The following is a 21,151-nucleotide window of genomic DNA, read 5'->3' on the forward strand; positions in this document are numbered from 1 at the left end:
CTCAAGATCTTCCCTACTATTCTCTTGGAGATTTAGAATGAGTTGTGTGATTTAAAATAAGCTTGAATGAAGGGAACTTGGAGAAAAACTCACTGGAACAACCCACTTGAAGAACAACTTCTTCAACTCGAATTTTTCAGCAAAACCTCTATTGATGCATGCCTCAATTCCACTTCCATCTTCTCTATTTATTGCAGGACATTCATGCAAAGAAGATGGATGCATGAGATGCAGCTCATGTTAGAAGTATTGAAGCTTGAGTCAAGTGGGTTTCGAGTGAGCTTCTTCATGATAATGGAGAAATCCAACTTTCTAAAAAGTTTGTGTTTTTCAAAATTTTCCAATATCAAAATGATTTAAAAAATCAATTTGATTTCAAAATTGAAAATATTATTAATTTCTAATAATTAATTAATTAATTAATTAATTTCGTACATGTTATGACATGAGTAGTGGGGTATCCTGTGCAATGGGTTTGTACAAGATTGGACCACAAAATTAGTCACTCTTATTTTATAACATTGTTTACTGTTTAATGACTATTTTAAAGCGATAATCTAGGTAACTTGATCTTAATTCTGAGCTAACTATGAACTCCTATTTATTTAGGATTATCCTTAAATTTTCATAGGTGAAGGTTGGCTCAACAGCGTTTGCTTAAATAACCTCCATTTCAGGGGTAAGATCGGGTAGATAGCTGAAGACATAGGATGCAAGATGAAATTCACTCTTACCTGCTTTCAAGGATAATAGAGAGGTTATTCCCTTAAGTGTTAACTCCGGGTCTTGAACAAGGGGCCCCACCCTCTCATTGGCCCGAGAGGGACTTGGTTTGTTGATTGGATCACAAATCAATTGTTCATTAGAGGATCAGTGGGACTTAAGGAACAAGAGATAATCTCGGGGGTAAAACAGACATATGATCCAGCCGTTATTATGAACAACCTGTGAAGGGTTAACATACTAATCATGATTATATCGAGTGGACATGATATATCTACAGGGGAGTGCAGTTATAGACTTTAGTGGAGTGACCCATTAGCTAACGAATAGGGGTTAATTCGGTGCAAAGAGTTTAGCCAATTAATATTGGATCGTTAGAGCTCATGATTTGTAGGTCCGCGAGGTTCCCCTACTAGCTTGCAAATGGATTAGCTTTAGAGTAGCGTGATAAGTTAATTTAAAACGTTCAAATTAAAATTAAGGGAATTAGTAATTATATGAGATATAATTACACGTTTAATTTTGAAATTAAACGAAATTGGAGAATTTAATTAATATTTAAATATGATTTAAATATTAAATTCATAAAGGTAGAATTTGTGTAAAATTAATTATCGTTTACGACTCTTTGTAACAACTACAGAATGGACCATATCCGATAGTGTTACCAGAATAAGACACACAACCTCATTTATATACTATAGATCATTTTGACTATTTACTTAAACCTAATCTACTTTTATGTCTCCATATAAAGTTCAAGTACTCATATAATAGTCATGGGTCTTTTAGTTTATTGGATTTTTAATAAGCAATACATATATTCAATAACAACTTATTGAATTTTCAGAATAAGTTTTATTGTTTACAAAGTTTTAGGATATAAAACCCAATAGTATGACCAGTTAAATTCAACGTTCTTTTAAATTTCTCTCTTATTATAAGCATGCTTGAAAAAAAAACACAAATAAACTTAGGAAAATGAGTGGTCATTTAAATAAACCAAAATTATATAGACGGGATATGACCAAAACAAAATTGCAAAACAAGAACTTAGCGACCACGACCCTAATGTCAATGATCACACATGGGAGGTCAGTTATCGTGCACCTGATGTCAGAGATATCATACATGATGTCGATGATTGCTTACCTTTTTATTGCACAAACGATGATTTTCTTTTGTTCATATATTCGTTGATAAAACTCTGTTTGGTGATGGTGAGAATGGTTAATTTAAAATCGAGGGTAAAGTGGGTATTTTACCTCGTCAAAAGGTCATTAAAATTAAAACATGTTTTAAATATCGAAGCCAATTACATAGAAGTTTTTGGACTTCTGGTTAATTTGTACAAGTATATAATAAGTTTGGCGGGAAGAATTTCATGAACCTTACATTTGATGTCAGCAATGAGGGGTGAAGAATTATAGGTTAAGATAATGAAGAAACTCAATCGATCGAATATGTCATCGGCGAGAGGATGCTTTTATTGGCAGCATAACGAGTACTCACGTCGAATTATTTCATGTTCAAAGAACAACATTAATCTTTTATAGATCAGATTTCGTCGTTCCTTCAAATTTAGGGCATTCTGCATGTTGATTTCAGGGGGAAAATCGAGATGGCGATTCATGCTCCCCAGAATCCGGCCAGATTTCGCAGCATCAAAGCGTCTTCCATGGCTCGTATCAAGTACATAAGATCGTCGTCGATTAGGCTACTAGGCGGTGCAGTTGATACAGTGTTGTTGGAATTGGAAGAAGCTCCTCTTCGCTCTGTTCGCTCGAACAAGGTAAATCTGCAGACCGGACATTGGCCATTGCTCTTCACCCATGGAACTATGCATTCTTCGTGAAACATATGGTTGCAGGGCGTCGTCATCACCTCCTCTTTTGGCTGGAAATCTTCAAGGCAAACGGCGCATCTCTTGCCCTCTTCATCACTGTTGCTGTTGTTCCTCTCATTGTAATTTCCTCTGTTATTCTCTCTGTAATAGAAGCTTATTCTCCTACTTGTGTTACTCGGAGGATCATAGACATTTTTCTTGAGCTTAGTCAGTGCCATATTTTGTTCTTCAGATGTTAGCGTTGAGTTCCCTTCGGATCTTGGAGTTGGCGAGTACAGCTCCGCAGGTATCGGACTGGCCTCAAGCTGTCTTGGTCTGGAGCTTGTGATGATTCTGACTATTGCAGGTGGTTCTTCTCGAGGTCTGGAAATTTCTCAAAAAGTGAATGAATTATCAACAAAGTATGGAGGATATGGACTTTACTTGCAAGATATAAGGACGATGTAAGTAGATTCACTCTGAAACCAACTGATATTGTCAAAGGGTATTTAGTTTGTTATTGCAAATTTAGATGCTGCTCATGACAAAAGTTGAAAGTTATTGCTATATATTCTTCTCAAAATTTATAGTTAAATATCATAAGCAATTCAATCAAGTGAATGAGAATGTCATATTTCTATTTCCCTGCAAATTGTAATATGGATTATTGTTGAACAAATTTGTGCTTAATTCATTGTGTGATGTTGAATGTTGTTGACCTCCCCTGTGTAAAAGAATCTCCAACTATGAAGGAACTGGAGCTTGACCCCATTTCTGATACTTCATGATTTGTTTCTCAAAGTTCTTCCACTTGTGAAAGTCATGGACTTCTGGTTTCTCTGTCAAGTTATCTTTCTGAGTTAGATACTAGTTCATGCTATTTTCAGGTGATATACTGCAAACTTTTCTTGGCCTCTAAAGTCTCTTAATTTCAGATCATTTTATGATATGAATCTGGATACCAACTTCTTTGGTTTGCCTATAATTCAATCCAAAACACCAAACAGCTCCTATAAACTACTAAGTTCTTGTGTTATTTACCTGCCGATGTCCAATATTCTTGCAATCATTGTCTCCCCCGCAGGTCGCCATGGAACTGGATCTACCTCTCTATAAGAATTCTGACAACACATGAACGAGCATGAGCTATACAATTGTTATCATCTCTTTAACTTCTCGAGTACTAATATATGAAAACTATGAGAACTATCAACAGGGAATTTGAAATGTTATCTAGATCTACAAGTTCTGTTTTACAGCCTGCAAATCATGTCGTAGGATAATTACATAAGCTTTGATGGTGGGATTGGTATATAGTTCATTGCAAAACAAAAGGATTGTTAACCCGCTGACCTGAAATGAATTAGTGTGTGACGGTGTGGAGTTGATACGGTTTGAATCATTTCTGTTATATCTCTGGCGATCATATTCCCTTCTGGCCTGCCAAATTCCTGGAGGAAAATTAGTTGAACGTCTGCTCATTTTTCAGAAGTTTCTTCTTCTTTAATCTTTTAGATGTTAAATTGTTGGTTTTTAGTGTTTGGGATTTTATAGTCCTTTCAATACCTGAAGATGAATAATCCAGGTGAATATATACTCCTCCATGCCATTTTCTTTATCTGTCTTTTTTCGCTTGGTTGTCTTATTCTCACGTAAAAGACTAAAGTCAGATTCCCACTCCATTATGGATTTAAATAGGGGGGAAAGTATTCATTTTGAAATTAAGGAAAAGAATCTTATTCTGTGGAACCTTCATTGTCATTGCTGATTTTACACTAAGATTGTTGAATATTTGCAACCCCAAAATAAATTAATTCAAGTCTTGCTTCAGTCCTAGAACCTCTATCTACATCTCTTTAATTTTCCTATCCTTCCTGTATGTTATCGGAGTAGTAATCAATTATGCAAGTAGGCATCTTTTCTAGAAACATTCTAATGAAAAGTTCGCTATCTTTGGCTCTGCAACGTTGAAGATGGGGTAATTTTCTCTTGAAGTGATTCTATAAACTTTATTCTACAGCCTCTGTACCAATTTGTCCCGTCTTTTGGTTCATTTGCTTTAGAGAGAAAAAGTCTCTTTGCATTTTCTACCTTCCTTATCTTCGTTCCATGTCACTAAGAAACATGTTCAATTTAAAGCAAAAAAAATTGGGAAACAAGAAATTCTTAACTTCAATTTCGATCAAATCCATATGTTTACAAATTTGTGGGAATTGGATGCTGTCAATTTAACAGTTCAGAGATGCAATATCAAATTGAATCTACTTCCATTGTCTCTGCAGACAGCATGAAAAACAAATAGTTTCTGCTCTAGAAATTCTAGAGACTTGAAATTTTTTTGATGAAGTGCTGCATGTGATAGAAATTTAGCACCTTTTTATGTATTTAATTAGCGATCACATTGCTTGCACTGGCAGACCTGCCATTTTATCTCTGGGCTCTGCTAGAAGGGATTTCTTTTTTTAAAAAAAAATATATATATATTAATTTAAAAAAAAAAAAAAAAAAAAAAAACTCAGATCTTTTTCATCCACACACACACACTCTCTCTGGATACAATTTAACACGTAAACTTTAAATCAAAATATAATTGAAAGAATTACAATTTACATGAATAATTAACTGATTAAATGCAAATAAAAACACACAAAAATGATAAAACTCCATTTCTTTCTTCATTTTGTAATCTACTTGTATTGGAGAATTTTCATTTTGATTTAGTGAGGATTTCGATTTGTTTTGCAGGTAATTTCATACCTCAATAGGATTTGTTCCTTCCATCATATATAAGCAACGAAGCCATGGGATTTCTGGTTAGCTTTGTCATCATAAATCATGTTTGCATCTGCAGCCTCTCACCAATCTTAAAAGGGTAATATTTTCGGATATTGATAGCTGTAGTAAATTGAAGAAATTGAGTCCTAATTTTGCAAAGCTAGCTTCTCTCATTTTCTTCTTATACTATAGATCTTGTCCTTCAAATGTCTAAATTTAGTTCTTATTGAACCTTTTAAAAGTACGGACTAACAGAATGAACACAAAAGTACAAGAACCGAGGTGTTATTTTAACCTTTTTCTCTCTGTTTTGGTCTTCTAAGAATCTGTTATGAATGAAATGAAGTGTCTATAACTAACCAGATGTCTCAACTTTGGGGCTGAAACATGGAATTTACAGGTTCTTTTGACAAAATCCACAAATGAGCCCAATGGAAGCAGCCCAGTCTGGGAAAAACCTAAAGCTTCCCTAAAATTAAGGGCCATATTGAGATTTGTGACATTTGTTGGCCACGTGACCTCTCATGGCAGACATGTGACATTTTCCATCGGTTTCGTATTAAATCTGGTTAGCTGAAAATTGAATACGCAAAAAAGGGCAGCGAAAGGGGCCAATGGGTGGCACTTAATAATGGCCACTTGTAGCCGTCTACACCTAACTTGCGCAGCACAATTCTGGACACTAGCGTTGTGACCGTGAGTCGTCTTGCTATTTTTAGATTTATACTTTCAATATTATTTATTACTAAAATTAGGCCTACCAATTTTTAGGATTCTATTTAAACAATCCTAAAAATAAAATTAGGCCTAATCATTCTGGAGAACTGCATTTTGCCTATTTTAGTTGCGATGGTTTAAATGTATAGCAATATTTTTTAACAATTATAAATATAGCAAAATTTATAAGTAAATATTCTAAGGCTAATAGACTCTAACCATCATAGATTAGCTTGGTGGTAAATAGGATACATGACTTTGATAAAGTGCTAAGAGATCATGGATTCAACCCATGGTAGACACCTACCTAAGATCTAATGTCCTACGGGTTCTTACTAATTGTCTTTTTATTAATTTAAAGCATTCCTTTGAATTTCGTTTAAAGAGATAATGCATAATTTTTACATATGTTTAAGACTTTGTTTAAATGTAATGATTAATATAAATTAGAATGCGAAAATCGAATAGATAATAATGATTTTTTATGATGCTTAAATTCAAGAAAGGGGATAAGGTTAGTTTTTAAATTGTGTAGGGTTAGAACAGGGTTTAGGGATTGAAGCCTTCAACTCCAAGAAAGGGAATAAGGCTGATGATGCTTGGCTTGGTATCTATGAGACAAAAACTCAATTTAGGTTAAAATATTGACATTTTTATAGCGTTTAATATAGGCTTAGCTTCTAAAAATGAATGTAATATAAACCCAACTCCTTAGCTCAATGCCTCTTTAAAATAAAGTTGTATAGAAATTATTCAGGAAAAATTGCAACAATCATCTAGATCCATAAGAGTTGTTATGATTAGACATGAACTTTCAATTTGATCGTCCATCCTCTGATTTTTTTTTAAAAAAAAAATTGGTATAATTAAACCTATAAATCTTTAAAAATAAAGAAATCATTCCTAAATTATGAGTATTGTCAGCATCAAACCCTCCCAACTTCAAAATGATTCTAATTCAACCATGCCCTAACTCCATTGAATATTAGAATTATAATCTTAGGTCTCATTTGATAACCATTTTGTTTTTTTGTTTTTAAAAATTAAGCATATGAACGCTATTTCTACCTCTAAATTTCTTCTTTTGTTATCTACTTTTCATCAATGGTTTAAAAAACCAAGCCATATGGATGAAATACAAAATTAAGTTGTTTTTGTTTTTAAATTTTGGTTAAAAATTCAACCATTGTAATTAAGAAATATGCAAAATTGGATGAAATACGCTTAAATTTTAAAAACAAAAACAAAAAATCAAATGGTTACCAAATGAGGCTTTAATTATTTAGACTTTATTTTTTTAGATTTGATATTGAGCTTTCTGCAAGAAATTTTGAAGGAAAAAACAAAGGATTGGTATTGAGCACGCCATCTCAATTTAAGAAGATAAAAAACTTTACAAATTTTAGGTTCTTTGTAGCATTCTAGTTGATTGACTAGGAAATAGCTTCAGGTCATTTGCAGTGATTTGGTAAATTTAGAAGTAATGAATGAAATTGAAAGTTAAGTGATTGAATGTTTTTTTTTTTTTTTCTTAGCTTAAGTGCTAGGACTAAACTCTTTTTAAGATTGTTGTAGTCTTTAAAATAATTGTTGGTAAGTTTTTTTTGTAAAATTCATTTTAATATAAGCGTAGTTCAACTGACATAATACTTATATTATCAATGTTGAACTGACATAATATTTATACTATCAACCACGAGGTCAGAGGTTCAATTCTTTTTTCATATTTTAATTAAGATACCTTTGAAAAAATGAAAAATTAAAAAATTTTGATATATGAAATTGATTAATTAATATATATAAAAAATGAAAGTGGAAAGGGAAATGTTATGAAATGGAGCGAGATTGATGGCAATTTCCAAGTAGCTTCAATTAGTTTACATTGTAAGAAGGAAGCCGTCACCTTCGCAGAATCATAACGAGTACACGATGTCTCACAATTCACACGTTGACGCCAAAATAATATCAATAATAACAATAAAACCAAAACAAAGAAGCGTGAGATAAAGGAACAGCAAGGAAGAACAAAATAACTAAAAAAACGAAAAAAAGAAAAGTTCCATTTAAATATTCCTTTTAGTCTCTATATTTTTGTTTTTGGTTTATTTTACTCCATATTGTTTTAAAGATTCATTTTGATTCACGTATTAGTTTAGTTTTATCCATATATTTTTAAAATGTAATTTTGACTTTGGTTTATTTTAGTTTTTGTAATTTTAGAAAATAAAACATTTTCTTCTTACCAATGAAATATATATAAAAGTGAAGAGACCAAGATGATTACTTTTTAAAATACAAAGACCAAAATGAACTTAGGTTGTTGACCAAAGGAACATTTTAAGATTTCAAGAACTAAAATAATTAAGCTACAAGTATAGAAACCACAATAATATTTAATCAAAAGACTGTATCATTAATCTATGTCTATTTGGTTTATAGATTTTTAAAATTTTAATTTTATATCTAATAACTTTTAAGAATTTTTATTTTTTCTAATAGAACTTAAATTTTAATTTTTTTCTTTTTATAAAAAAATTAGTCAATTTAAATTTTACCTTCAATAAAACTTTAAGTTCCCGTTTAATAATTATTTTATTTTATTTTAAAAATTAAGCCTATTAAGACTATTTTCATATCCAAATTCCTTCCTTTGTTACTTTTTACCAATAAATTAAAAAATCAAGCCAAATTTTAAGAACTAAAAAAAACTTTTAAAATTTGGTTAAGAATTCGATTATTGTACTTAATAAATATGCAAATCATTGTAATTGTAAATGATATAGGCTTAATTTAAAAAAACAAAAATAATAAATCAAATGATTATCAAACGAGACCTAAATTTTTAATTTTATGCGTTGTAAGTCAAAATTTTTTGAAAATATTAAACTTATAATTTTGAAAGTTCACAAATTAAATAAATAACTATATAAAGGCATGTTTTTGTTTAGAAACTAGATTTATAACTAAAGTAAGATTAATTCAATGGCAACTAGCATAATCTTTTTTTAGAGTGGTGTCGAAAGTTCGATCCCTATTTTATTTTTAACTTATTCTTGAAAATTCAGTATTAAAATAGTCAATTTAAAATACGAGTGAGTAAATGCATTTATTTTTTAAAATTTAGGCCAAATGGTATTTTTCCAGGAAAAAAAAAGAGTTTAAATAATGGAAACACAGACGTAATTAGGTGATTGCACCGAAACAAGCGTACGACACGGCTCGTTCTTAAAGACGCGTAAAGAGGAGAAGTGGAAACGTGGCGATGTCTAAATGGTGGGTGACGATACTGTTTACGAACTGTCGGTCTAGTTAGCATTTCCTTCTTAGATAGAGAGAGAAAGAAATGAAGAGTGTGGTGACAGTTGTATTGTATAAAATCGGAAGCCGAACCATTACTTTAGATTTGTTAAAGCCCTAAATCCATTCATGGCGCGTGGGACCACGCCTTTTTTTAAAATAAATAAAAGATTTTTTTTAGATAAAAAAAAAAAAAAGAAATTATTTGAGAAATATTTAGGGAATTAGGGTAGTGTTAAAAGCATTTAGGGATTTATTGTAGTTTGACAACTTTTTTAGAAGTTTGAAGGATGGAGTGAGAAATATTGTCGAGTTTTGAAAACGACAAAATATAGGGTTAAGTCGAGTTTTCAACATTTGACATACTGCCTTGGTCAGACCACGGTGCGTCTCGTTCCATCCATCAGACTATTTTTTACCAGCAACTTTTATTCCTTTCCAACCTCATCTGCACGCATTAATCCGTGTGTTGAGTTTTCAATACTCGACCTACGTCTTTTTAATCCCACCATCAAGCTTCCCAAATCACACTTTGCCTCTGTCTTTGCACAATATCTTGCCTCTGCCTCTCTTCTTCTCTTTCAAAAAATTCTAAAAAATCATTCTCCCTTTCTGGCTCTTTGTATGTTAGATCATCTTTTTACTTCTTCTTTTTCAAAAAATGGTTACTAAATCCTTTAATCTGCTATTGAATTTGGAGTTTACTTTTTATTTATTACTAGTTGATATTTATGTTATTCTAGATATACCATTTTATTTCCTTATATATGGATGTTAGTAGATCGATCAGGTTAATTTTTTTAATAGTCGTTGAATTGAAGCATATTTACATACTGATGTTAGTAGTATTTTCTCTATATATTTTAATAATCTTATTTATATTATGTTAGACCTACCATATTAATAAATATATATTGCATTTTAAATAATATTAGATTTTTTTTATTTTTAGTGTTATTATTTTAGTATTAATGTATTTAAAAAATTTAGTAGTTTTTTTTGTTATTTAATACAAAATTATTAATTTGAATGAATTTTTATTATATATATTTCTTATAATATTCGATTGTTTTAGTATTTAAGTTTGATGTTTAAAGTTTTTTTTATTAGTTTTTGATATTCTGTTTATATTTCTGTTTGCTTTTGTTTGTATTTAAGCTTGATAATTAGTAAAATAATGAGTAATGTATCATTTGTTTTTTTTTTTTTTTTTAATAATATTCTACTTTTTGGGTATTAGTGCATTTAAAAAAGTTTAGTAGTTTTTTTTGTTATTTAATACAAAATTATTAATTTGAGTGAAATATAATTATATAGATTTCTTATATTATAAGATTGTTTTAGTATTTAAGTTTGATGTTAAAGTTTTTAATATTTTGTTTATATTTTTATTTGTTTTTGTTTGTATTTAAGTTTGATAATTAGTAAAATAATTATTAATGTACTGTTTGTCTTTTTTTTTTTCTTTTTTTCTTTTTTTTTTTGTTAAATGATGGATAAATGTTTGAGATTTATGTTGTTTAAAATGGTAATGTGATTGATGGCGTTGATAGAATTAATTATGATCAACCACCATGTTTTTTAACAATTCGTTGAAATGATATGGATGTCACTTAGTGTAAATATGAGAGCAAATTAGTTAGAAATAATATATAAACATCCTAATCTAACATCGTCAGGATCAGTAAGGTATATGTCATTCCCTATTCCTAATGAACAAGCAATGAACTTGATGTTCTTAATTGTGATGCCACTCCCGAACTTAGTGTGTTTATATATTAATGTGAGTAGGGTAGGGTTGGATATAAACTTGAATGCACAACGCTCTATTTTTTTTAAGATCTGACTCAATAGATTGACCATGATCCTTGTACCACCCTGTAATTATGAAGATATGATGTTTAATAATCAATACAGGAATTTTAGAACAGAAACCGGTGATGAACTCGAGGAGTTGAATTTTGATGGTCGTGAACATGAGTTACTTTTAGATACATTCAATGATGTGAATATGAATGTAATAGATAACATTCGGGAACACGATCCAATTGTAGCCCTTGTAAATGTTGACAATACTCAATTGTATAAAGGGATGATTTGTCAAGACAAGGAAATACTACAAAACGCGGTCAAATGTTTTGTTATTAAGTGTCACGCACCATATGAGGTTGTGGAATCTACACCGACAATTTGGGTAATTCAGTGTAAGAAATGGGAAGAATGTTGTAAAGAAAAAGTCGCATGACTTGTTTGAGACAACTAAGTAAGTTGAGCAACCTACATGTTTTTACTCAAAACTTAGTCAAAGTCATGTGCAGTTAGATTCATCATTAGAGTTTTGTGATGTCGTAAAAGAAAAATCGTCCATCGACGTGGCACAACTACAGTCCGACATAAAAACAAAATCTAGATATCATATTCCTTACCATAGGGTGTGGGAGGACAAAAGAAAGATGTTGGTTAAAGTGTCCGGTGACTGGGACGAGTCATACAATAATTTTTTGCCCAGGTGGTTGTATATGGTTAAGCAGACCAATCTCGGACACGTGTGGAATGGAAAATGAAGGAAACGTCAACTAAAGGACATGTCATCCTTACTTCTGTATTTTGGACATTTGGTCCTTGTATAAAAGCTTTTAATATATGCCGGTCGGAGATTCAAATAAACGGTACCCACTTGTATGGAAAATATCGAGGAAAGTTCTTGATTGCTACATCAGTTGATTCAAGTGGGCATCTTCTTCCTCTTGCATTCGTCGTTGCAGGATGTCCCATTGCCTTGTAATACTGAATCTCTATTGCATGACATCGACCTAAGAACTGGAGATTTGTCTGAAAAAGTTATACATTAGGTTGTGTGATGGCACTATCGTGCAAGGTTTATTGCAATGGAGGTTTCTATTGGGCAATTTGATAGGTATGCCACTCAAAATTACATTAATTGGTACAATAATATTACAAGGCGCTACGTTACTCGTCTGAGAGCAGTTGTGGGTCAACTGGTATACAAATAAATATTGTCTAATTAATTTTAATTTTATTTTATTTTAAATATTATCTAATCGTTTTATAATTCACAGAGATTGAACAACAATAGCATCCGTGATGTTGCAAATGATCTAAACTATGTTCTTGCTATATGCAATAATAACGAGAGCTATATGGAGGAGATACATTATATGTACGATATACTTATTGCTCTTCCACCAGTTCCTAAATGTAGGGACTTGCTCGAGTAAAAGAAGATGAGTTTGATGAGGTCGCCCACGATGTGGAAGAATTGCCTCCTATGATGCAGACACAGAGCCAAACTGGTTATGTTAGTCCGATGATGATTATGCCAATATTTGGTTCAGGATATTATGATTCAGAGGTCGGTCCATCGTCTTCATACCTGCATGGACATGGGCGTGGTCGTGGAGAGCATAATGAATATTTATACTATGAAGCGCCTATAGAGGTACCAGAGCAACATCAAGAGGAACCAGAACAACCTCAAGTTCAAAGTCGACGACATCCACCTTGTGGCACACATTGATTTTTATTATTATCTTTTAAATGAATGAGATACATTAAATTGTTGTATTAATATGAACATTTTAATTTACAATTTATTGTTTTCAATTTATAGAAGAAAAATGATTGAGAATTTAATCTTTTCTATGATGCCTCTTAGAATTAAGAGTTAAGAGATAAGGATGTAGATTTTATTTATTATTAAGAAATACAAGAACATCTTTTTTGTTATTATTGAGAAATATAATTGCATAGAGTACCTTAACAAGATAAGGAATAACAATGTTGGACTAAGAAAAAAAAGGTGGTCGAGACTTCAACACTTGACATACATTTTAAAAAAATCGAACCTTTGTCAAGTGTTGAAGTCTCGACATACAAGAATTAAAAAAAAAAAAACGTACAAGTTAAATAAAAAAACTACCATATTTCTCTAAATAGATTTGAAACTACAATATTTGACTAATCGGTTTTAGGAAGTACAATGTTAATTCAATTTCCCCTTCAACTACAGTATCATTTAAATTTTGGCTTGGTTCCAATATTTAATTTGTATTTCTTATCCACTCATCTGAATCTTTCATGAAACTATATTTAGTGACAAAGCCATAAGTTTTATATAGGGATATTATATGTACAAGTCTAACAAAAAAAAATTACGACTTTTCATATTTTGACATCGATGTATGATAACTTCAATATCTAACTTATCAAATAAATCCTTTTCAATATAGGCTATAAGACAATCATTCATCCATTTATCTCTTGTTCAATTACACAATCGAGTCTTCATAATATGCATAGCATAAAATGTTCTCTCTATAGTAGCTGTGGTAACAGATAAAATCAACGCTATGATGAGTAATCTGTAAACTAATGAATTAGATCTGTCTTTATTCATCGCTCGTTAGGACCATTTTTAATACAAGATCACATATGCTTTTTAGCTCAACAAACTCAATTTTTAAACACACATCAATAATATAATTTTGAAGTTGATCTTCAAGTATAGAGAGCTCAATAGCTTAAAAGTCTCTTGGGTAAAATTGAGCAAGTTGACTAAGCTTTTTTCTATCAAAAGAAACAAATAAATTACTCAGATTTAGACATGTCACACAGAGAATAAATTTAGTACTTGTTTTAGTAAAACGATTATTCGACTCTTGAAGTTGCATATCAATGACGAAATAGAAAACTACAACACAATAATGATGTAAATTTGTAATTGGTTGAGATTGCCATCTTTGTCGTTCTCAAATTAGAAATAGGTCGTCCATTTTAAGGACTTCAATATCATGACTATGTTAGAAATCAGAAATCATACTCAACAACAAATCTCAATCTAACTCTCTTGTTTTCTGCTATCTTTCTTCATAAAGTTTGACAAAATTCATTGCATTCACAATTTCTTGGGACAAGTCATTTGTGATTCACAAGATAATGTTCATAAAATGCATATGAAAAACAAAGTTAAAAGATTGGATCGAACTTATAGAATATTTGCTTCATATTTTTGTTATGAATTCGATTTACCTTGCACAATTGTTTCGAGTATATCAACTACTGAAGGGAACATTGTAATAAAACTCGTAGTAGTATATTAAAACGAGTGACATCAAATAATCCTCTAGCTTGAACTCTGAAATTAATTTCAAAAATCTATACGAGTAATGTGAATGTAAAAGTAACATGGAAATAAACAAAAATATATAGAGCATAATGTGAATATAAAAATCATGTGCAAAAAAATAAACGACACGTTTTTAATAGCATGTTATTGAGAGTTGAGATTGGAAAGTGAATTTTGAAAAGAAAAAGAAAGTTTCTAAATGACCTTTGTTGCCAATTAAGAAAAAGAAGTATTGTTTTATTTATTTATTAAAAAAAAGACACATTATATTTTAGAGGAAACATTGTTTGACATACTTTTCTTTATTAGGATTTACATAAGTTGGGTTTTAAAAGTCCATTAGAGATGAAAAAATCTTGGTAAAAGTCATATAACATCCAAAATAAAATGTTGGTAAGTTGTAGGACTCAAATTTGTGTGCCTCTCGAAGCATACAGTGCCCCCCACCAACAAGCCAATACCAGTTTTGTTATTTAGGCTAAATTTTTATGTATATATTAATATATATTACTTTTATAATTTATATTAAAAATACAAAAGACGGATAAATTGAAAGAGGATACGTGCCCCTGGCTCCTATTTGACTCCACCTTTGACTATATTTGATCAAATTATAAATTTACTCCCTTTACTTTGATTTTTTAACAAAAAAATCTCATGTCTATTAAACCCAAAATTAAAAGTTTAAAATTACTTATATTAACTAAACTGAACTAGCTTAACGACATCTACAATATTTAAATTTATATGAGATTTGTGCTTCCAATCTTCCACTTCTATTTTACTAACAAAATATCAATTAACTTTTAAAAAATATTGAATTTGTTAGTATTTGACTGCACACAAAATTGATAGTTGAAGACTAAACACTTTTCGAAAAGGTAAAACTTGTAATTGACTAAAAATATTTTTAGTTTGAATACTACTTGATCCTTATACTTTTGCCTTTGGTTAATTCTAGTTCATATATTTTTAAAATATTTATTTTAGTCTTTGATTCATTTTGGTATATATATTTATCAAATATTAATTTTGATTCTTACACTTTTAATTTTTGTTAATTTTTGTCCTTAAACTTTTAAATAGTGACTACCCCTTATAATGAACTAAAAGTACAAATGAATGAAGTAAAATGGTCCGTTTTTAAAAATAAAATGACTAAAATGAACGATTAGAAAATATATGAACTAAAATGAACCAATACTAAAAATACAATGACTAAAGTAGTATTTTTAACCAATATTTTACTTATGTTAATTATTTTCATGAATTCAAGATAAATAAATAAATAATGTTTTTGATCAATTGAACTAATTTAATTGTCGGTAATCACCAACACCTGCCTATCAATACATATCATTAAAACTTCTGGTCACTTACAAGGAAACATCATTCCATATGATATATGAGGACATTTCCTAATTTACTTTAGGGTTGAATTTTCCCCAAATTGATTTTAGGGATGAGAAAATAATTGCATTTTTTACATGGTCCCCCCCAAGACTTTGCTCCTAAGTCCTCCAACCATGACTTTTTAATTTTCCTTCTAACTATATTGATTGCCTTCATTATAAACTCTCTCACTTTCGTACGTTGTTTTTTTTTATTAAAATTATTTCATTTTTGTCTTTAATCTTTCAAAATATACACTTTAGCCCTTAAATTTATCGAATATATATAGGTATCTCGTAGTTCAAACGACTATTTTTTTCATTCATTATTTACAAAATTAGTGTAGTGAATTTAAATATGTGTATTGATAATACTACTATGATCACACGACGTGGTAAGATAAAAAAAAAATTAGGGTAATATATCAATTTGTACTTTGAACTTTTTGTGTTATATTAATTTAAAACCTAAATTAATAATTATATCAAATTAAATTCTAAACTTTTATAAAGATATCAATCTAAACCCTCAACTTCGTAATTGTATCAACTTAAACCTCTTTTATCTTATATTTGGATACGCTTGTAGCTTGTAAAAGTTCAGGATTTATATCGATTTATTTATGAAAGTTTCGGATTTAAATTGATATAACTCCCAAAATTTAGAATTTAAATTGATACAACCTACAAAATTTAGGGTGTAAATTGATACAGTTATTAATTTAAGGTTTAAATTGATACGATAAAAAAATTAGAGATATAAATTGATATTCACCCAAAAAAATCAATAGGTGAATATCTTATCAATTAGTGTCATTATGTGATAAAAACAATTTGAAGTGTTAAAGGACTAAAAACATACTCTCTGTTTAGTCTATAGATTTACATTTTTCGTTAGTTTAGGAAAAGACATAGGCTTTATAAATTTCAGAGTGAGATAAAGTTAGAAGCTTTGAAGTAAAAATACAACTTCCCGTTTGATAACTATTTGATTTTTTATTTTTATTTTTGAAAATTAAACTTATTTTATCTACATTTTCTATATAATTTGCATCTTTTGTAAGTATGATGATTAAATTCTTAGTCAAATTTTAAGAATAAAAAATTACTTTTCGAAAACTAATTTTCTCAGTTCTCAAAAGTTAATTTGATTTTTTAAATTAAGATGAAAAAATTTGAAGGGAAAAGTAGTTGAAAATTTTAATTTTGAAGAACAAAATAATTACAAACAGGCCTAAATAATTTAGATTTAGATAAAGTGGAAGATACCAATGCGTGTGGTAGACGCGCTGAAGAAGAGCGTGAAAGATGATGGCCCAAGGAAGGGGCGTAATAACGGCTCGTTAGGCGATAAGCCGGCAGGAAAATGAAAAAGAAAAAAAATATATATATATATATATATTTAAAAAGAAAAAACATACAAACAAACCTGTAGCTGCAAAGCAACCGGTCTTGAAATTTCCGCGTGCCACGTTACTCCTAAATACGCTTGATAATAAATTATTATTATTATTATTTTTCTTTACCCTTTTTATGTTTCCTCGTCCTTTTCTCGTGGGTTGGGCGGCGCCCCCTCCATCCAGTCAAATCTCCCATTGACCCACCTCTCCTCTTTTACTTTATTATTTCCCTTTTATTCTTTTTTTTTTTTTGTTAACTCTATTTTCAAATATTTTCTTCTTTGTTCCCATTGAGATTGGAACTTTATTTTTATTTTTTTCTTTTAGTTTAAATCATATTTCCCTCTCAACTTTAAATCTTATTTTATTTTCGCTTTTCAATTTTTAAAAACATTCAATTGAGATATGTTATATGCAATTTAATCAAAAAGTTAACTAAATCTTAATAGTAAAAAACAAAATAAATACTTTTTAAAAACTCCACGACCAAAATAAACAAGATTCAAAGTTCAAGAATAAAAAATCGATTTAAACCTTTTTTTTTTTTAGTTTAGGGTTGTCCAAGCAAGATTCAAAGTCGACGAGAGTAAGTCCAAGTTCAAGGAAAACTAGAAGGCAACATAGAAAATACGTGTTTCGAAAGGGAAAAGTTAGAGCCTAGGGCTTTCAGTCAACTAATAGAGTCAGTAAATATATACCAATTAAGACATGACTGGTTTGCACTCGGTTTGGCACCCTACAGTTTTGAACACCACAAACTCTTTTGACTTCACAAGGGTTAGGGGTAACCAAAGGCGACTATTAGAGGAATAGTGTGCCCCATTTAACAACCCCAAAGAGGAAAAGTAAATAATCTTCAAATGAGAGGTCTGACCTTATTATTGTGTTTTTAACTGAACTTTACACTCAATTACTAATTTGGACATCAAAATGTGATAGGCTTGATACCATATTGATGCAAGAAACTTTCACGCAAGTCAGTTAAAAAAGCAAGACCAATTACTTAGAAAAAATTGGCTAGAGGTCAAGTCTATGAAGGATGTGCAACAACGACAAATGCTTGTGAAATGTCGCGCCAAATAAATTAAAAATGTCTATTTGATTCATAAATTTGAAAACGATTTTTCTTTGATCTCTATATTTCAAAGTGTTGAGATTTATAATTCTTCCATTTTACTGGACAAAATTTCAAAGTCTTTCATAAAGAATCGGAGGAAGATTTGACGATTTTTTCCAGGAAACTCCCAACGAAAAATAGACACTATTTCTTCTTTTCTCACAATATCCATACTATGATTAGTAATGCGGTACAAGTCATTCCCGTTTAATTTTTAGAGGTCATATAATCAAGATTTCAAATTTCTAGCCTCAAGTTTCGCAATGCTAACTTTTACTCGCATTTATTAATTTTCTATTGATTGATTTAACATACTAAAAAATTATAATTTAATTAGTTTTTATTAATTCTTTAAATATTAAAATAGAATTTATAAAAATATCATCCACGATAAACTCAAAATTCAACCATAAAAATGTAATATTTTACCTTTTAAAGAGTGTCGTAAACTGTATATACAAATCTATTGACTTATTTTTTTCTTCAATTAGTTAAAAAAAAATGAAGATCTAATCTTAACTTTTATCTGGTTATAAACAACATTTTCACTTACTTTTTAATTAGTTTTTGGATATAATAAAAACAAAAAATTTGATCATTAACACATACTTTAGGATCTAATCATTCAAAATTATCTTTTTATTTTCTTATCAAAATTGGTCAAAATAATAATAATGATTTAATTGTAAAAAAACAGCATTTGAATACATTAAATCTTTATCTTAACAATATATATTTTTTTTAATTCACCAGCAAAGTAAAAATAGGGTCCAATTTATTTAAATTGAAACATTTTTTTTTTAGTAAAATTCCGATTAAACTATATTATCTTCGGCAACTAAATTGATACATAAACTAAAATTATAATTAAAAAAAAAAAAAAACGAGATGAAAATTGATATATTAAGCCTATAAACATTTACTTCACTTCTGTCAAATTTTCTTATGTACTTGTTTTCCCCTCTTAATCCCTCTTTTTGTAATTCACAAATTTACAAATAAATAAACAAATAAATTTATTATTTAAAAGAAATAAAAAGAAAAAAGAAAAAAAAAACAATAACCTGATCCATCCCTAGGGCCCACCTCCATCCGGATGGCGCTACTATAAAAGATTGTTCCAGCGCACCTAATTTTATCCCCAAATCAGTGTCATCAAAACAAACATACAGATCCTTCAACCACTCTCCCTCTTCGTTTTAACAAAATAGAACCAACCGTCATGGTTTCTAAGGAAAAATCAACCACCAAGAAGCTCCCTTCTCTTTCCAACACCAACAACAATGTCAAAGAACTCCATTTCCGCGGCGTTCGTAAGAGGCCTTGGGGCCGATACGCCGCCGAGATCCGAGATCCCGGCAAGAAAAGCCGCGTTTGGCTCGGTACTTTTGACACCGCTGAGGAGGCGGCGCGTGCTTACGATACCGCCGCCCGCCAGTTCCGCGGTGCTAAGGCAAAAACCAATTTTCCTCCCCCTGAAGAGTTAATCGACGTTTCTCCTCGCAAGATCAACCAAAGCCCTAGCCCTAGCAGCACCGTCGAGTCTTCTTCCTCCTCTAGCCAAGAAAAAACTCCCTCCCCGGAGATCGCGCGAAGCTACGGCGTCGGACGTACTTTTCCGTTCATTCAGCCGCAATTTTTACATCAGGTCGCCTGCAATGCCTCCGGCGGCGACGGCGGCGTTCGTCCAGTTTTGTTTATGGACGCTTTTGGTAGACCGGAGTTCGTCGCTCATGGCTATCCTTTACGGTTCGATCCGGCGACGGTGGATTTGACGGCGAGGTTCGCCGGCGGGATCCAGAGCGATTCGGACTCATCGTCGTTGGTTGACTGCCGACCGGCGAAGGAAATTCTGAATCTCGATCTTAATCTCGCTCCGCCGGTGGACGCTTGATTGCTCCGCTAATTTAGTCTCTTTTTTTAAAATTTTTTATTTAGTCAGAAATTTAGGAAGGGGGAAAGAATTAACGTGCTGTAAAGGAAAAAAAAAGAAATAGCGTTCTACTCTTTTTTTTTTTTTTGGTGGCAGCTTGAGAGATGTTGTAATTCGTGGTGAATCTCGTTAAGTGCTATTATAAAATTCTGTAAGAAAGACTGTAACCTTCAATTTTAAAGCTGGAAACTAATCAAAAAAATGTTCCTCATGAAGATACTCAGAATTTAATTCTTCGTATTTCTACATTTATGATCATCACTTAATTATTAATTAATATATTTTTGAGAAATTTAGATTTATGTGGAAGTATTTTTCCCTGATTGGGTAGCATTATTTTTTAAAATATGTGAATAGAAAAAAAATAGTTGGTAAAATCTAGCGGTGGAGAGGAGAAAAAGAAGGTACTGGATTTTCATTTGAACAGTGACCGACATGTGTGCGTTAGCGAGTATCAGGAGCCGCCCGGCGCCGACATCAGAAGCTTTATTTAGTTTATTTATTTATTTTAAAAGGGTGTCCGGTTAAAGAATTCCGTGTTGGCGGTGTTAAATGTCACGATCGTGGTGGACGGCACGTGTACCTTCTGGCTTTCTGCCGTCCGAATTATTAATAATTAGTTTCTATTTTATCCTTTGAATCTGATTCTATTTTGATCTATAAATTTTAAAAATTTTGATCTTTAAAAAGACCCTACTAATTCCTATCTTTTCTAAAAAGATTTAAGATTTTGTTAATTAAAATATTGAAGGATCAAATTCTTTTACGTGAAATGACTTTTGAGTTCTATAGAAAATTATTTTATCATCTAATTTAAAATTGAAATC

At 30.8% G+C, this 21,151-nt stretch overlaps 2 protein-coding genes and 1 long non-coding RNA gene across 4 annotated transcripts; 2 read left to right on the plus strand and 1 right to left on the minus strand.

Moving 5' to 3' along the window:
• Positions 1-1,982: 1,982 nt before the first annotated feature.
• Positions 1,983-4,103, minus strand: LOC120078088 (RING finger protein 11). 2 transcript variants are annotated; one of them, XM_039032301.1, is made up of 4 exons: positions 3,902-3,963; positions 3,590-3,669; positions 3,268-3,387; positions 1,983-2,932 (listed from the first exon to the last, which is right to left on the minus strand). In XM_039032301.1, the coding sequence occupies exons 3-4, from the start codon at positions 3,318-3,320 to the stop codon at positions 2,353-2,355; spliced, it is 633 nt and encodes a 210-aa protein (XP_038888229.1). In that variant the 5' UTR covers positions 3,321-3,387; positions 3,590-3,669; positions 3,902-3,963; the 3' UTR covers positions 1,983-2,352. The 2 variants fall into 2 exon arrangements, with proteins under 2 accessions (XP_038888229.1, XP_038888228.1); XM_039032300.1 differs by lacking the exon at positions 3,268-3,387 and having other exon boundaries at positions 3,902-4,103.
• A 474-nt stretch (positions 4,104-4,577) lies between these two features.
• Positions 4,578-6,248, plus strand: LOC120078089. The gene is made up of 2 exons (XR_005481916.1): positions 4,578-5,420; positions 5,724-6,248. It is a non-coding gene; the product is annotated as an uncharacterized LOC120078089 (long non-coding RNA).
• Positions 6,249-19,519: 13,271 nt separating this feature from the next.
• Positions 19,520-20,550, plus strand: LOC120077165 (ethylene-responsive transcription factor 4-like). The gene has a single exon (XM_039031071.1). The coding sequence runs from the start codon at positions 19,614-19,616 to the stop codon at positions 20,283-20,285; it is 672 nt and encodes a 223-aa protein (XP_038886999.1). The 5' UTR covers positions 19,520-19,613; the 3' UTR covers positions 20,286-20,550.
• The last annotated feature ends 601 nt before the right edge of the window (positions 20,551-21,151 follow it).

This window comes from Benincasa hispida, chromosome 5 (assembly GCF_009727055.1).
Source record: "Benincasa hispida cultivar B227 chromosome 5, ASM972705v1, whole genome shotgun sequence".
Classification (NCBI taxonomy): domain Eukaryota; kingdom Viridiplantae; phylum Streptophyta; class Magnoliopsida; order Cucurbitales; family Cucurbitaceae; genus Benincasa; species Benincasa hispida.

What these genes read in the sequence shown, in the direction of transcription:
- LOC120077165 (XM_039031071.1), top strand. Translation starts at nt 19,614, where the DNA reads ATGGTTTCTAAGGAAAAATCAACCACCAAGAAGCTCCCTTCTCTTTCC.
- LOC120078088 (XM_039032300.1), bottom strand. Translation starts at nt 4,030, where the DNA reads ATGAGCAGACGTTCAACTAATTTTCCTCCAGGAATTTGGCAGGCCAGA. An exon ending in CACACACTAATTCATTTCAG is followed by an intron (nt 3,670 to 3,901) that starts GTCAGCGGGTTA and finishes ATGTGTTGTCAG; the next exon opens with AATTCTTATAGAGAGGTAGA. An exon ending in AGAATATTGGACATCGGCAG is followed by an intron (nt 2,933 to 3,589) that starts GTAAATAACACA and finishes AGAAATTTCCAG; the next exon opens with ACCTCGAGAAGAACCACCTG.